This window comes from Melopsittacus undulatus, chromosome 6, assembly GCF_012275295.1.
Source record: "Melopsittacus undulatus isolate bMelUnd1 chromosome 6, bMelUnd1.mat.Z, whole genome shotgun sequence".
Lineage (NCBI taxonomy): Eukaryota > Metazoa > Chordata > Aves > Psittaciformes > Psittaculidae > Melopsittacus > Melopsittacus undulatus.
In genome coordinates, this window is record NC_047532.1 from 43,570,851 (window position 1) to 43,588,702 (window position 17,852).

Genomic DNA, 17,852 nt, shown 5'->3' on the forward strand with positions numbered 1-17,852 from the left:
CCAAGGATGGGGGATCCACAACTTCCTTAGGCAGCCTGTTCCAGTGCATTGCCACTCTCACAGTAAAAAACTTCTTCCCAATATATAACCTAAATTCACCCTCTTTCAGTCTAAATTCTCCCTTGTCCTGACACTAAAAATGTCTTTTCCCATATTCATGGAATGTAAGGCCACAATGCAGTTCGAGTGTAGCAGACATTACACTCCTAGCACCTTTTGTAATTGTAAATGAGGCAGCATTGCAATTCTGTAAGCAAGAGAGATTTTAACGACCCAATACAGCTTTGGAGAACCAACAGCCACGTTCAGATGACTTACACCCTCCTTGTGCCTGGTATTTACTGCAGGTTGACCCTTACACCTTCAGATATTCTTGTCAATAGAAGACATTTGAAGCAGGGACAAAGGTAGCAATTAAACTAAATGGAGCCTACAGATTTAATGTTTTCTATCAAGGCTGACAGAAAACATAAAGAATGCCTTACATTTGTTGTATGTGCACTTCAATACAGTGGAATGGGAAATAATATCTTTAATAGATGGATTTTTAATATTTGTCAGAAAAAAACCCCTCATCTCACCAACATTTATTTTCAGAAGTGCTGCCCTAGGTCTGCTCACACTGAAGTAACTGGAAATTTCCCTTCAGCATCACTGCAAACAGTGGCCTTTCATTTTCTGATGGGAAAGGGAGAACACTCAATCTGAGCTGTCAACAGTACAGTGAAGAAGTCTTGAAATGTTCAAGGACATGTAATTCAGGAAGCTCAAAATGCAGCTCTCTCAAGGTGAAAATCAGGGTTCTTTGCATATAGAGCAAGTCAGAAAAACCTGTGGAAACAACAAAACATTCTGCTGAAATTACTTCACCTGTACTGAAACTTCTTGACATCTTATTGAGACTAAAACTTTGACTTGGTGTCAGAAGAATGATTCCAGGAGCTGCACATTTTTACATTCCATCTAGCAAGAAAATCTTTTTTAATCCTTCAAATAATCCTTTATGGTACCAATTTTCAGTCAGACAAATGCACACACAGCAGCTCCTGGGTCAGCATTCCTTAAGGACAAATTGTACTAACTGGGACATCATTGTTCTCTACAGAATGATCAATAACTTCCTCCTAAATTATTATTCTGTTACAGCTGCGCTGTGCTGCCTCCAGTGTATCAAAGATGTTGCTTAGACTTCCATTAAGTCATTTCCCTACAAGGTAGGGAACATGGATTTTTATGAAACCCCAAGTTGTTACAGCATGAGGGTAACTAACTTTTCACAGGGAAGATTTGGGCAGTAATGGCATGAGTCACCTACCTGGGATACTCTCTCCTCTTCCCAAGATGGAAGTGGGCATCACTACCGTACAAGCATAACATCTACCATAATATCTACATAAAAGTACCAAAACACTGCTCTGGGGTTCCTGCATCTCATGGTGGCCATATTCTGGAGGGCAGCATTTGTGCCAATGGAACTTCCAGACACACAGATTTCCATATCGTGAAATTAGTTAGTACAGTCTGTCTCAAACCCATGGAATTGCTTCAATATTGCTCTCTCAAAATTCAAATGGCAATGGAGAAATACTCAAGTGAACTTAAACTCCACGGGAAGGGAATCCAAGAGTGGTTTTACACTTGTAAAATACAGTCTAGCCTCTATTTTCAATCCATTATATATGCTTTCGACAGCAAGTTTCAACATACTAAAATTGATTTTGGTAACATTATTGAAATAAGAAAGCTTACTACTTTTGAACATTTTATAGCAAATAAAAAGCCTACATGAAAAAGCAGTATTTCACCATAAAGTTCTAGCGACATTAAAAATAAGCCATCCAGGTTCTCTCTCTTGGAATATGACATGAACCACAATTCTAAAGGAATTAAACCATCATTATGTGTAGATGGATGCATGTTATTACATGTGTAACCCAAATGCTTTCAAGTACCTGAAATACAGTAATGTAAATAACATTCCTTTGCATAATCAAATTTAATCACTCTATAAGAACAGATCTCTGATGTGACCACAGAGGAGCCTGCTCCCATACCTCTGATGCCTTCTGAACAGCTGGAGTGTAGTTGTATCACTAGACTCAGCTTTGCTTCCACAATTGCATGGTTAAAGAGAAAATGAAGTACATAAAATGCACACAGGAGAATTCAGTTCACCTAAATCAGATGCACAGTGGTAAATGGTGGCAGAGGATAGCTCCACTGTTTCAGAGGATCTATTGTGTGGTCACAAAGAGTACATAGCTATACAATGTATCATCTCCCACTACTTACATATTCTCGTAGGTGAAAATGTGCCAAACTAAGTATTAAAACAGGTGGTTTAGTTAGTTACTTCTCCAACATGATCTGTAGATCTTCTGTACCAAGCATTTAAAGTTACTGGTATATAACATACAGGCAAGGTAATATCAAAATATATTTTATTCTGGACCTCTTTCAGATCTGATTCAAATTACAGTTGTCAAAGCAATACAATGCAAAGGGAAACTGCAACAGAAAATGTGCCTAGAAGGGATATAAGGGCCTTGGGGACAAATCATTGTGATGTAGAACCAAAATACATCATAAAGTGTAATTAACATGGTCCAGGACAGTATAGAACATCTATATCAGTCTTCTTTAGACAATAATCATGAAAACTGAACAATAAAAGTCCTTTAAACAAGTACAAAAAACTGTCATGGGCTGGTTTACACTTTTACAACAGTTGTAATTTAACTGGATAACTGAAGAAATGATGCAGACATTTTAATCCAGTGCTATAGGTAGGCTCACAGAATTAGACCCAAAGGATTTGTAACTCCAAATGAAACCATTACAACTACAATGTCAATGTCAGGAGAGAGAGAAGATTACTTCTGTATTCTAGAATTACTGTTCTGCACACTGCAGTCTGTTGGGGACAAGATTGCAAAAGTACACTGGACTAGCAACAACATGCAGACTGGTTTCTTGTATTTACCCACAAATGTCAAAAAACATTATGAAGTAAAAATGAATGATTATTTAAAAAAGAAAACAAAACAAAAACATGCCTCAAGTTATTGTCAAGCTTCAAACTTAAAGGCCGAGAGAGCGAATTATGTACTCAGAACTACTGATCTGAAGCACTACTAACACTAAACCTGCAATCCACAAGAAAAAGCAGATTTTCCTGGTTCATCTGCCTTCCATTGGACTGACAGCAAAGACAGTCACACCTTCACAGAACATGGTATTTCAGAGCTTTCTCTAGAAGGAGAGGCGAGGATTATGCCACTGCTCTCTCCCTACAGAACATGTTAGGGATCTTGATGGAGCTTTACTGCTGTCTCCGAAAGCCATATTTGCTTCTAACATGCCACAATGTTGCTTCTGCTTTCTTCAGACTTCTGGAGAGTGTGAAACTGCTCCTACAGGGTAATAGCTCTACAGGACTTTGTGAAGGGAGAAGCACTCATGCTTGTCAATGAAAAAGGAACACTGGGCTGAATCTGGCAGGCCCTGCTGTGGCAAAACGCTCACCTAAGCCAAGGGGAGTCCCGGCTCAAGCGAGAGGTGGCTTGCTTTACCTATGCAGCATGCTGTGCAGTGTTACACAGACTCCAATGCCGACTGTGGCAAGGTTTTCTCATGAGGTGAAAGACAATGGGATTTCTGGTTATGTAAAGATTGGAAAAAATTGGGTCCCAAGGCTCCTCTTTGCTAAACAGACAAAAACATACAACCTCTTATTTACAAGCTGAAAATCCCAGTTTGCAATTTGTATGAAATTCCTTCATTCAGCAGAACTGAACACATCAGCTGCTAAGACTGCTCTGTAGACAAACTGGCACAACTGCCCTATGCCACCTACTATTCTTCCTAAACACAAGGAACACTGCAAAAGTACAATGTCCCATTAAATACCCTAGCATGAGGTAAGCAGTGTAAGGAAAAAGGAGTGCTTTTCAAAATGAAATTTAATTAAAATTGGTAGAAATCTTTGGCCTTTCTCTCAAGATGCATTAAAGTGTCATGAAATCAAGAAACATGCTTCAAAATGCCATGTCATTCTAACTCTGGTAACTGTTACCTCCCTCCACCCAACCCAGAAAAAGAGGCACTTTTAGTGTTTCATATAAGATTTCCAATCATCTAGTAGACATGCTAAATAACCCTGCACAATTGTAGCCCCAGAATAAACTGAGTTTATCAACATTACAAAGAGTCTAAAAAAGCTTTTATGAGGACCTAGATATTCTCTTAACTACACTAAAAAGTCCACTGGTTGGGAATCTTTACATCAATTTAAAAATGCGGAAAAGGTGAAGTAAAAATAGAAAAAGAGGAACTCTACAGAAACCTGGACCTAATTATGCAGAAATAAGAAATGGATTCTGAGATGGATGCATAGAAAGACAGAGAACTCAAGTGTAATTCATTTCTTATTCCATCGTTAATTCTGAGCCCAGTTTTCCCCCTTCCTTTTATCCTCTATTTAGATGTTTGCCCATTGACTTGAACAGGAAAGAATAGGAACTATAATGTATGCAAAGGCTTATGCACATGTTTGCCTATATATTTGGGAAACAGGCAAGACAATTACTCAGAACGTAAGACTAAGCATGTGCATACGTTCATACAAAGTCAGGGTCTCACTGGTATTTGGCATACCCAATTTATAGGAACAATTTTGACAGTCTACCTCACTACTGAAGACGAGGTCGTTGTGCTATAAAAGATAATAATTAATGTCATGGTTTTCTTTCTTTTCTTTTTGCTTCATGTAATCACAGAACCTAGCACACCTTGCATGCATGCATTTACCAATGTATAAAACAAGAGGCGAGAAGAGGTGTGAGCAGGAGCAGCACTGTGGCATGCTAGTAAAGGACAACAATAAAATACCTATTGGCCAGATCCTTTGCTAGTGGAAACTGGCATCATTCCACTACAGTGGGGCACTGTGGATTAACATCAGGTTGGGGGTCACTGCCTGCACATCCAGAGCACTCAAGTCAACAGATTTGACATTCCTGCTGGACTGTGCTTCAAGCACATGAAAACCCTGGACCTGTGAGACTGAAGCTCTGTTTTTCCTATTTCTGAATATGTGATTCTATGCTTAAGCAACCAGAATTACAACCAAAACAGCTGATGATTGAGAAAGAGGAAAATGGCAATACCCTAAAACATGGCTGTGTGATTTTGCAGCTATGTCACAGAATTCCACCACAATTATTTAGATTGGCTGAAAGAATCATCCAATAACTTGTATGAAAAAGAATAAACTGTCCATATTAAAATACAAAAGTACTATCAAGAATCACTTCTGACTTTCAAATTTAAATTCAGTGCAATTGACAAATGCATTGCTAAACGAAAAATGCAGCTTAAACATACTCAAAACATTTGTGTCTATTCCTGGGAGCACAGTTTAAAATTATTGCACAGATTTTTTTTTATTTATTTTTTTTTCATTAAATGACAGAGGTCAGCCACAGTCATGGACCTCCAGCAATAAAAGCAGTATTTCAAGTGCCAGACACTCAATATATTAAATTACCTACATATTGTAACTCACAGGGTAATTGCTCTAAACATTTGTAGTATGTTCCAAACCCCTAAATACAGCTGGCACTGAACCACTGCAGATGACCATCTTTATGGATATGACTTGGTCTTAAATATTGTGTATGATAGTATTATAATCCTGGGGTATATATAAAGAATTTTGTTGACTTCCCTATACCACTGGCAAATTGCTACCCTACCTTAGCCAAACTCAGACTTGCTTCAAGTCGTATTTATTCCATGAAATAGCAGAAATCAATGCCTAAAGAACAATGGTTAGAATGTCAAAGCTGCATTACCTCAATTAAATCAATTTGTACCTAACTTGGAGTGAGGAAAAAAAGCAAAACCAAAACAAATAGGTTAGAGACTAGCAATCATAAGCCACAAAATCATTTGTGATTGAAATAGTGTTGTAAAACTGGTAACTTTGCAAAGCTCTGTAATATAAACCATTCCTTAAGTAAAATTCCTGTGACATAAATTTGACAACTTCTCTTTTTATAAATTTACACTCTTGGAATCTTATGCAAGACATGATGCAACCTTTTCAACTACACGTACTTGTAAACACAACCTCATGCTATCATTTACAAATAAAATCACTATCAGTATACTTTTAATCACATGAGCAGAAAAAGGTTTGCCATATACATCTGTCATTGTAAGAAAAATACTTGATATTGTAAACAGAGTAAAAGACGCTATATAGTAGTGATTATTAAAAAAATAGCAGCTTACATCTACCCTATATTTGGAAAAAAATGTAGTCACAAGATACAATAAACTGCAGGACTGGAGCAGCAGAGGAATTAGTGCAAGTATTCATCTTTTAAATAAGCTGAATCACTGCTATTAAAATAAACTTGAAGCAAGTCCTCTGTTTAAGGTTTGTTGTTGTTTTTTTTAAATCTAAGGTAGTAAACATTTTGCCTCTTAATGGCAGTGTTATCAAATATATGACAAAGATTTTATTTTAATAAAGAAAATTACATGAGATACTTTTAATACTGGAGTTTGATTACAATTATACATCTAAGCTCCTACAAATAATGATGGGCAACTCTCGAAGAAGCTGTGGCATGAACCCTTGTCCAGAAAGATCTTAGACTTTGAAAAACAATCCCCCAGCTACACTTTGCTCCTTATCACAATAGTGCACAATTCAAGCATACTTCAGCTATGGTCTGAAAGCCACAGGAGATGCATTTTTTCCTTTTTTTTTCTTCCTTTTTTTTTTCCCCTGCATCCCTGTATTTTTCTTTTCTGTATTTTTGTGCCCTTCTACTCTTAAATTTGGCAGAATTATGTCTCAAATAAGAAACTACTGCATTTCAGCCATGTCACCAGACAATAAAACACAGCATTACACCCATTACTCTCATACTTTGTAGATGAGCAGGACGTGAAATATCACGCCTTGAAGCAGAATTTTTTTCTTTGTTTTTTATTTCTGTCTCCATAATCCCTTTTCCACCCTCCCTCTGTTCACAAAATTGTGCTCTGAGAGCCACAAAATGTACTGAACAGTACCGGGTTCAATCTACCTCTTCAAAGAATGCACTAAAATATGTTTCAAAGAAACATTTTTTTTCCAAGGTGAAAAAAACATAAACAAGAAACTAATTCACTCCCTTACTTCATGCATCCGTAAGCTTAACCAAAACAAAACAGAAAACCCAATGTTTGAAAGCAAAGAAAAAACTACTGCTGCAGATTTCTGTAAGTCCATTTTCTCTGTACACACAAACTGCTCAACTACTAAGAAGGAAAACAAAAATACCCCACAATCCACTGTCATAATGGATTTAAAGGGGGGAAGGGGTAATGAAGGCTGCCATTAGTATCTTCTGAATTTGGTATGTATATGGGTCTGCTCTTGTATATGGTATATTTCTCTCTCTCTCTTCTGTTTTTCATATCCAAAACCTTTAAATGTTATTTCGGGGCACAGCAGATTCCAGCACTTGGTGAACAGGATTCACAAGCTGTGACAAAACTCTGTCATCCTCTTCAGGGTGTCTTTTTATTTTTTTCCCCTCTTTTTTTTTTATATACAGTATATGTATATATTTCTTTTACGTTTGGCTGTAGTGGACTGGCCATGGTTCAATTGGGACTATAGCAGTACATGGGTCAGGGACAGTCATTTTGGCTATGTACACATTCATAGTCGGTCCATGGCTTCCAACTAATAGCGCTATTTCCGTAGGTCTAATACACAAACCTGCAAGAAAAAAAACACAGAAACAGAAATTGCACATGGCACAATACTACATACTTACACAATAATGTGTGATGTATCTGAGCAAAACCTACAAAACAGATTGTGTAAGCTTAATCTTATATCTATTAAAAATGGATTGGGCAGAAAAAAAAGTCACCAGGTGAACAATTTGTCTGCAGTTAGACAAGTGTACTGCTGCCTAATGAATTACTATCAGAACATTAACAACATCTTCTGTAAGTGGTCTGCCTGTTATTTGGTATTATGGAGCTGAGAACTTACTGGAATCTAGGCTATAAAAATACAGTAAAATGAAATTAAAAATTTGTGGCCAAATCTAGAATTGATCAGAACAATTTGGAATAAACGGTTAATGGTACACAAATTCCAGTTTTTGTCTTCAGAAAATCTTTACCAACTAGTGCTTCTAGTTCTGTCAGATATAGAAAACTATAAAAGCTATGCTTTTAGTCATCAAACAGTTCAAAAGTGGCTGTATTTGCTTAGTTGTTACCAGCTATAAATATATTTAAAACAGGAGAGAAGGGCTTTTGCTAGCAAATAGAAAACAAAATAAGCTGAACAGTTTTAGAAAAGCAAAAACTAAATGAAAACAAGTCTGCTGCAAGTACAATCAGCCTCTTGGAACAAATTAACTGGAGGACTGGAAAGGTTTTCACAGCAAATTATAAAAGGGTCATTGGGAGGGAGTGATAATTAATTTCTACTCAGGGTATGCCTTGGGCTTTTTCTCTATGTATGATATTTCTATACATGCAGGACTAAAACAATATGGAAGAAAAATCAGAACCAACTCTCTAGAATTTTATCTACCTAAAATCTAGAATTTCCTATTTTCTGTTTTTAACTGTAACAATGTGATCGTGCTTACCAGCATGGAGCATGCATGACAGGAGAATGCTTTGGCACCTCCGTCAGGATACTGAGACTGGACTATACACAAAGCCACCATGATTGCCACTTACTGACAGTTGTTAATTTAAGCTACAGCACTTCAAAATATGATCCCCTTATGACTCTTATTTTATTTTAATTTTGCTTTTCCTTAGGCTCTCTTCTTTTTTAAAAAACATGGCAAAAGAGAGAGAGACAAATGAAAAAAAAAAAGAAACAAGCATTGTCCTTGTTTTGAAGAACTGCATGTTAATATCTTACTGCAATACTTTGTAAAACAATGTCAGAAGAGGAAGGAGGTGATGCTACAGTACACTAGTATCAGATGATAGGGGGTACATTATTAGTTAAACATGAATTAATGCCCTGCTTTTTCTAAGCACAGTAAGCAGACTGGTATTTACATATAGCTCCTATCATTTTTAGTAACTTTAATGATGAGCATTAAGAAATTTGCACTTTGTTTTGCTGTACTTTCTGCTGAATGCAATGCAGAAGATATTTCATTCCTATCATGCACTGTAATAATATCACCTACATTGAACATTTTCACTCAGAAAGACTAAAATTAATTTGTTTCTAGGCTACAATGAAAAGACCAGTCACACTGAATACATTTCCATAGTAAGCTCCCATAGGGACAGAAAATCTAAATTAGAGGCATCTTCACCTTCTGAGATTTTTGGAGGATTTAGAACAGTAATGCATTAAGCTGGAATAAAGACAGTCTCCTTATGACATTACTGAACTCTTACAAGCAAAATCTACAGGTGAGCTGACTGCATTCAGACTTCAGCTATAGAAGAAAATTTTGTCTCCATTGTTAGTCAAAAGATTTCCAGAAGATGCTGGTTGTGAGAATGTCAGCCAAGTCAAGCAACACTTACTGAACCATCTGAAGCACTTGCTCCAACTTTGTCTCCCGCTGCATTCCAGCAAACCTCAAAAATCCCTCCTGTTCCCCGGTAACTGTGAACTAGGGCACCTGTCTAAAAAGGGACAAAACATGTAATTAATATAATTAATAAAATCCAAGCAAACAATTAAGATTTGTATAAAATGTAAAACTTTCCCACTGCTGTTAAAGGCTGAAATTCTCAGAGGAAATGATTCAGATGAGACTTGTTGATAATCTCAGCACTGTGTTAAAGGACACAACAAACAATTATTGTACCTCGATCTCATGTTTGACAGGCAAAACTGGGGATGGCCATGACTACTTCATATTACTAAAATAAGCCTCTTAAAAATTAATATCCAATTAATTCCCAGGAGCCAGAGATCACGTTTTCTGACACAAAGGTCTTTTAGACTTTCATTTGCAATCAGCTTTTCTTTTTTCTTTTTTGCCTGAAATGCAAAGCCAGTAATAATGCCCTTTCTTAGAATGTTACATTGTGTCGTCATCTTTTCTCACTTTCTTTACATTCTCTAATTTTCAGTGAAATTCAACTAAATAGCTAACAGATTTGTACATCTACACCTAGTCATCACTTTTCAAAGCAAAACTGTTACCAGGAGTTTAAAGTTCAGGTTAACAAAGACAATTTTTGGACGTAACATGCTATTGGAAACACTGTTAAATGTATTTTTGTTGGAAGTAATGTGGTTTTGGTTGGTTGGGTTTTTTTGTTTGGGTTGGGGTTTTCTGGGGGGTTTGTTTTATGTCGTTTTTATTTCTAAGTAAAGACAATGTAAATAAAATTATTGCTTCACCCTAGCCAAGCACTCAAAGAGATAAATTAAGTGTACATCCAGTAACAGAAATAACATTAGACCAAAGAGAAAGTGAAGCAGGGTGTTAGGAATGGCAAAACAATTTGTGGCCAAAACATGGTGGAAGGGTGCTGATAGAAGAGACCAAAACACAAACTTCTAAACAGGCAGAAGAGCTATACCTGTGTATTCCAGATGTGTACACATTTATCAAAGGAGCCACTGGCCAGGTACCTGCCATCAGGACTGAAAGCTACACTGTACACAGGTTCTTGATGTTTTGTCAGAGTATGAATGCAAATTCCTCTGTCTACATCCCATAACCTAACAGTAGAATCAAAGGATGCACTGCCAAGGAGAAAACACAGATTAATTAACATCTCGATTTGACATATTTTAGTTACTAATACAAACACAATATGATAAAGTATCTTACATGCTTCAAAACATTCTGTGAACCTACATATATAAAGAGTGAAGTAAAAATTATGTTTAACAGGTATTTAAAATCAGGATTAAATAGTACCTGGCTAACATAAGATTGGCATTTGGATTATTTGTTCCTGGTCCTGTAGGACTCCATTTGATAGTATAAATTTCTTTGTTGTGTGCTTGTAAATCATGGACACAACTGTCTTGTTTCATACTCCAGATCTAGGATAAAAATGAAAGAGAACACAAAGACACTTAGCATAATATTGTACTAAAATACTTTCTTCTTTATCATTTGCATCTTTTTAGGCCACTCTAAAGGTTTGCTATGACTACTGGGTTTCTTAAGTAATTATGACAAATATTATCCCAATACACACTATTCTTTGAGTTGTAAGTACCTGATGGGGTTAATGAGTAATAAGGGTACTGTCTATAGAAAGCAATCTGCAAGTGTTAACTTTCAAAACACTTTTTAAAGTGTTAACTTTCAAGCCTCTTGAAAAGTGCACGGATGAGAACAGATACTAAAATGAGAAGAGCAATGAATATATGTTCATGTCTGAATTCACAAGCATCACAGTCCTATTTTAAATGAACTTTTTGCTGCACAGACTGAGTAACATAAAGGTATAGGAAGTAAAATGCTCTGCCTCCATACAAGCATTTCCCTGGCTTGTTTGGATTTGCATTTCTAGGTGTTTGTTCAGTACTTCACTCAGCTCATTAGGACTGCAACTCCTTTATGATAACCTTCAACAAGCAAAATAACTTTATTCTATTAAGGGTTTACATTGCCACTACAGAGGAGATTTTGGAAGGCTCTTATACCTTTTCCTAAATGTGAAACTTCATGTGGTAGCTAATCATCTGAATGCTTTTTTTTTCTGATATCTGTTTCAGTAGTGCTTATAGTTCACCTTTTGTTAGAAAAAAATAAGACAGGCATGTTTAAGCCCAACTGTATTTAAGATACAATTGAGGTGTACATGTAAATGAATAATGCTCTTCAGAACTAGTGTCTCACTGAAGGGGAAACTGATTTTCAATGTACAGACAGAATTAAAATTGTGTTTCCAGTTTAAATTGATGGGATCAAAATCTAGTGTCTCCAAAACTAGTACAGATAGAAAGAGTCCATATAAGCTGCCCTAGAGAGCATCAAGGCGGCATCACAAGAGAGAAAAATACATAAATCAATCAATCGTCTTCCATATGCTTCAAACCCCAACATTCATTACTACTGCCATTGAAAAGTAAGTGGTCCACAAATGACTAGTGATATGTAAACTTATCTACAAACAATCGGTCTTCCAGATAATCCTGAATAAAAAGATGAAATTCTTTCCAGTCTGGGCTGAATTCAAAAAAGGAACCAAGTTAATTGCCTGAGCCCACAAACAGCAACATGTTCCCACTTGTCACCTCTCTACTCACTGAGAGGCAGCAGCAACACCTTGAGCTCTATACTGGAATTTATCTCACTTGAGTTTCAGCTGTGTAAGTATTAAACATCTTGCTTAAGCTGGCTATTTTGACTCCGTCCACTGCCAATGGAGAACAACTGATGCTCTCAGAGGTCTGCTCATCACACTTGACTTAGACACTTAGGAAAAGATTAATTATTTTCCAGTGGTGCTAGACACTCTGTGGACTAAAGATGCCTAGACATCGAGCTTTGTATTTAGATAAGGTGACTTCCATTGCAAAAGCCTTACCATGTGCTAGCAGAGGAGGGAATATCTGGCTACTCATTCAGCCATTCCCTGTCTCTGATTAAACAATGGTGAGCTTGATGGAAATAACTGTCCCAAGGGCTACTAGCATGACAGCACTGTCAACATAAAATATGATATCCCAAAACTTGACCTAACATAGGGCTAAAACATCCACTAAATGTAAAGCAGTATGGGAATAATAAGAAAGTATCTACTATGGAAACAGCACAGGCCTGTCAGGCATGAACCATCTAATTTCTTCTAGTGTATCTAACCTGGTGGGATTCTTCTATGGTTCTCTAATGGGCTGTGAAATCATATGTGTAACTTACAGTATCCTCTACATTCATGAGTTTGCTCCAGTTCTACAAGCAAGCATGTTGCTATGAATTATTTGGAGGAAAAGAACCCAGGACAATGGGCAGCTAAAAACTTACACGGGGAGTAAAATTACTCCCAATGAACTGGAAAAAAACAAAGACAACTCTGTTTTTTTTTTAAGACACAATATGCCAAAGATTTTAACTAAGAAGAAGGGGAAAATAAAGGAAAACCAGGAAAAGGGCTAGTCACCCATTCTTGTATGTAGTACACAACTTGTATGCATTCCAAATCTTCCTTTTAACCAAAAGTAGTCATCAAGAGTGACAGTTTAATGATTAATGACCTGATTCTGTAAACAGCTAAAAGCACCTAATAAATCATGCTTCAAGTCTCAGGGTGGCAGCCTGTAACAAGTTCTCTGGACCAAAGCTTGGCTCTGATTAACAAGGATTTGCTAGGACTGCCTAACTTTGCTGTATTAAAAAAGAACAAATATTAGACGGCACAGCAAGAACAGTGATACTGCTGGATTCCCTAAGCTAATGCTGTGCATTTCAGAGTCCCACAAAGACAAAAGCCAGTACCAGAACTCCTGTTACCTTTAGAGTCATATCATCAGAGCAGGATGCTAGAAGATTACCAGTTGGATCCCACTTGATTGCGTTTACTTCATTCTAAAATTGAACAATGAGAATAAGTTGTCATTACAAATGACAGCTTATGAAAGATAAAGTTGGACAGTAGTTATAAGTATTTGTATAACTTAATATTCTAACACTTAATTTTCATTCCTAGGTTTGCCTGCAATAACTGTTATTTAATTTCATCATAGAATTAGCATCATTATCCCGTGCATGCTCTTAACACTGGCTGTGCATAACAAAGTCTTAAAGTATTTATTCTTCTGAATCTAATTTTTGCTATGCCATCATGGCACTGGGAAAGAAAGCTACGCATGGGAGTCAGAATTCTTCTAATAATGACAGACTACAGTTAACATATGACCTTAACTATAACTACCTGCACATGTATATCCACTGCCTGTTGCCACAGACCCACCATTACGTGAGTGCTGTATACTAGCAAGTATCGCTACTTGCTATATATAGTATATATATATATATCGCCCCCAATCTCTCATTAATAAAAATGTATAGCGCGCCCAATTTTTCAGTACTTACTGTGTGACCCTGGAAGGTTTTGATGGGCCGATCTTGTCCTAATTTACAGACATGAATACACATGTCTGTACTACAAGAGGCAAATGTGTTGTTACTCTGCCAATCAACATCTAATGCTGGTGCTAAAAGAAAAACAAAGATATTTAAAACTATAGTTATGTATTCTGCAGGAGTCTGATTTGCAAATTTAGCACGGGCCACCTTAAAACAAATGCCAACGGGAAGCAATCGTTAATTTTACAGTAGTTCTGAAGATAATCAAGCACTATGAACAGTGAGAAATGCAGTCAAAACCAGTCCTACACAAAGAAATTGAACAAAATTTAATAGAAGTCACTAAAACACGGAACGTATCTGAAATGAAACAGTCATACAGAAGACAGTAAAACAGGACAACAAGATGTAGTTAAGTCACCTATGAACAAATCTCAAGAGTCAGCAACAGGAACAGGTTCCCACAACTTAACACATCACCATGCATGACCTTATCTCCACTAACAGCCCATGCTTGTGCTGATAGATGGCAGCCAGTGAAAGGTAATGATTTATTTCCTTTCTTAATTCCAGCACTGTAAGGTGTGGTAACTCACAGCTTAATCATGGGCAACATACTCCATTTGATCAAGCCAAGGTATTTACGGCAGATAACACACAGAACTGCTTGGAGTACATCAAGAACTGATGTTTTTGACTATTGTCATACCACTGAAAATGTAGTACGAGTGGAATAAAAAGTGGAAATGAGACACATCCCTTGAAGGCCCTTCAACAATGTGTTCATCATCCTCTCTATTCTATTTACCAGCTGATTCTGGCAGGCTTGCACAGCATGCAGCCCACAGAGTAATTTGTCTGACCTCCTGAGGCACTGCGCTCTTCTCCCAGCTGGCCAGTGAACAGCCTTTCAGCTGGTTTGTGGCCAAACAAATTGGGGGCAACACAGCAGGCAGCACAGAACAATGGGATGCAGAGATGGGATTACTATAGCAGGAAGATGACAAATGCAGTCCTTATCTGATAAACACAAATCCTTTTTGGCCCAGCCACTTAATTTGTCTGCCACTGTACTACAAAAGTCAGTAATATTTGGGTTCTCTCTTGACTTTCATAGAACTGTAATAAGATCATAAGCTACAAAATTATAAAATCAGAAAAATTCTACATTTACATTCTCAAAATTCGTAAGATTATTAATATGGGAGTTAGTATCCAAAGACTGCCTGCAAGACTTCAAAAGGGTGTAAATAATCACCATCGATGTCATTTATTTCATCTTTTTAGATGATAATCCTGAATGATCAAAATCAAGACTTACCAGAATGAAAAGGAAACTGCTGCTTGGCTTCACCAGTGTGGGCATCCCAAATAATTGTGGTCTGTATTAAACAGATAAATAATAAACAAACTTATACAAATTGCTAATATCCGCACAACTACCAGCATTCACATGTATAAGTCTACCTAGTCTACTTCCCATTGCCCATACCTGCTCCTATCCTCCCGATTATGTGTTTCTAGTGTTTTACCCAGTACTTAAGGAAATGGTAGTAGATGTATAGACAGGAGTAGAAAATCTTAGTATAATGCAATATTAGAAAGGTGTTTAATCACATTTTGGGGTCTAGAGGGAAGAAGGGGATTGTGTTGGTTTTGTTTTTTTATTTCACTTAATAAACAGAAATTAAATTCATTTCTTTAGTCCTAATTATATCCTTGTAATCCACTCCACACACCTATTTTAATTTCAAATACCTGTATATTCAAATTATAATTTCAAATACTCATTTGTTCCTAAGGAGATCTTTACATAAACAGCCACATACTTAAGAATCTGAAAGATTTAAGGGTTGAATTTCGTTCTGACTTGTTCTATGCCAATGCTTCTGATGTCTTCCTGAGAAAGACATTTTACATGACAAAATTAGTACTTTATAATCACTACATTATATGCCAATAATCCTGACCTACCTCAACAGTCAATGAGAATTCTGACAAGGGAAACATGAACTGACCACACAAATTATTCATGGAAAAGCAGCATAAGGTTGGGTCAATCTTTTTTGCTAATGCAGAATATTTCTTAAAGCATAATATCAGTTGTTTTGTCCGAGCTTTAGTGACTGAAACAAGGCTTCTACCTCCTCCAGAATACCTCCACAAAGATTTAAAAATTGGCATAAGATATCACAGCTGCCAATAGAAGAAAACCATCCTTTTTATGCTTTGAGACATTTACTTTTTCTTCCTTTGTGCCAGCACTAGCATTTATAAAGCTGGGCACTAAAGTAAATCACGTTAAATGTTTGCAGGAAAAAAGTAATAAATAAAGGAGAAAATCTACTTCTTTACAGTGACACTGACAGTTTTATGTATTGTGGGCCTGTGGTTTTACTGAGCTTGTAGTTTGCCAGTCTCACTAAGAGAAAACCTGTGTTTACTTCTGCACTTTAAATCAGTTACAAAGGGAAAACTAAACTCTCCTTACTGTTTGAATAATCTGTTCTATTCTTTGAATTCATCTTAAGTCTATTCTTCATCACTAGGTGCTTTTCCTACCTTTCATAAAATTTCCCTCACTAACAAAGGCTTTGAATTTAAAGACCATGTGAGTCTAAGTTTGTTTAGAGATATGAAATAAAACAGAGTTATCAGTATACATTGACTTTTCTTATGCTTCAGTTCTAAGCTTTCTAATCATTGTCAGGCTTGACTGATATCAAGATCAGCGTCAAACTGTTCCTTCAGTACAATTGTTTTTCTGCAGCTTTCATAAAGTGCTTCTCCAAATTTTGGATGATTTGGTTTTACAAAGGTTTAATGCTCCCGTGTTCAATGCACTTACTTAGGCTAACCTAACTGGGAAGAGATCTAAGGACACTGAAATCTAATAAATTAAAATATCTCAATAAACTACTACATAACACAAGGAAGCCTTGCTAGCATTACAAGTTCTTTGTAAGCACATATTTACATCCCCTGCCTTTAGTTTCATTTACTTAGTTTCTATTGCTTTGCTATTATGTTTACAATTAGATTATAAAGGTGAAGGAAAGAATTTTAACTTTACCAAAGATTATCTCACCTTGTCCACTCCTGCACTTAAAATGAAGTTTCCTTTCTTGTTCCATTTTAACGCAAATATAGGACCTTTATGTTGCCCTAAGGTGCTGGCAAGATTACCTGAAAATTTATATTGATATGAATACATTAAAAAAATAAAAAACTATGCTGTGAGCCACAATACAGGAAAATATACTGGAAATGAAAACTATTTAACTTACCATCTTTAGTCCATATCCTTGCAAAGCCATCGTAAGACCCAGTTGCTAGAAGTGTACCTTCACTCTGCCAGCAAAAAGGTTATTTTACTTATTTTTACTATATGACACAAAGTAAATGCACAAGATTTACTTACAATATTTCTTCCACTGACTACAACTTACTAAAAAGTCACTGAAGCATAATACAAGAAATTACAATGCAACTCAAAAATAGAAATATTTCAGGAACTGTAGCAGAAGATGCACAGTTGCTGTCACTTAAAATTTGACTATGCAAACTTATAGGTACAATTTTCTTGGAGTATTTTGAGCACTGCCATTTCTACTTACGTTCCAATCCAGCGATGTCACATCTTTGTTGCTGGGTACATCCTGCCCTCCTTCTCGTATACAGTGTCGAAGTACCAGCTGTGTAGAGCCGCTCGTGCTGTTTTCACTGAGGTTCCATATCCGTGCTGTTGAATCTCCAGATCTACAAAAAAGTTACTGAGAATATAACTCT

The 17,852-nt window shown here is 36.6% G+C and overlaps 1 protein-coding gene across 2 annotated transcripts in view; it reads right to left on the minus strand.

Moving 5' to 3' along the window:
- Positions 1-2,424: 2,424 nt before the first annotated feature.
- Positions 2,425-17,852, minus strand: part of TBL1XR1 (TBL1X/Y related 1) — a 114,186-nt gene continuing 98,758 nt past the window's right edge. For both annotated transcript variants that reach the window (XM_034063713.1, XM_034063714.1), the window contains 10 exons: positions 17,681-17,822; positions 17,351-17,414; positions 17,152-17,249; positions 15,385-15,445; positions 14,070-14,191; positions 13,488-13,562; positions 10,941-11,068; positions 10,597-10,762; positions 9,586-9,687; positions 2,425-7,783 (listed from right to left, as the gene is read on the minus strand). In XM_034063713.1, coding sequence (XP_033919604.1) covers positions 7,757-7,783; positions 9,586-9,687; positions 10,597-10,762; positions 10,941-11,068; positions 13,488-13,562; positions 14,070-14,191; positions 15,385-15,445; positions 17,152-17,249; positions 17,351-17,414; positions 17,681-17,822 — 985 coding nt within the window. In that variant the 3' untranslated portion in view covers positions 2,425-7,756. The remainder of the gene's footprint in view (positions 7,784-9,585; positions 9,688-10,596; positions 10,763-10,940; positions 11,069-13,487; positions 13,563-14,069; positions 14,192-15,384; positions 15,446-17,151; positions 17,250-17,350; positions 17,415-17,680; positions 17,823-17,852) is intronic.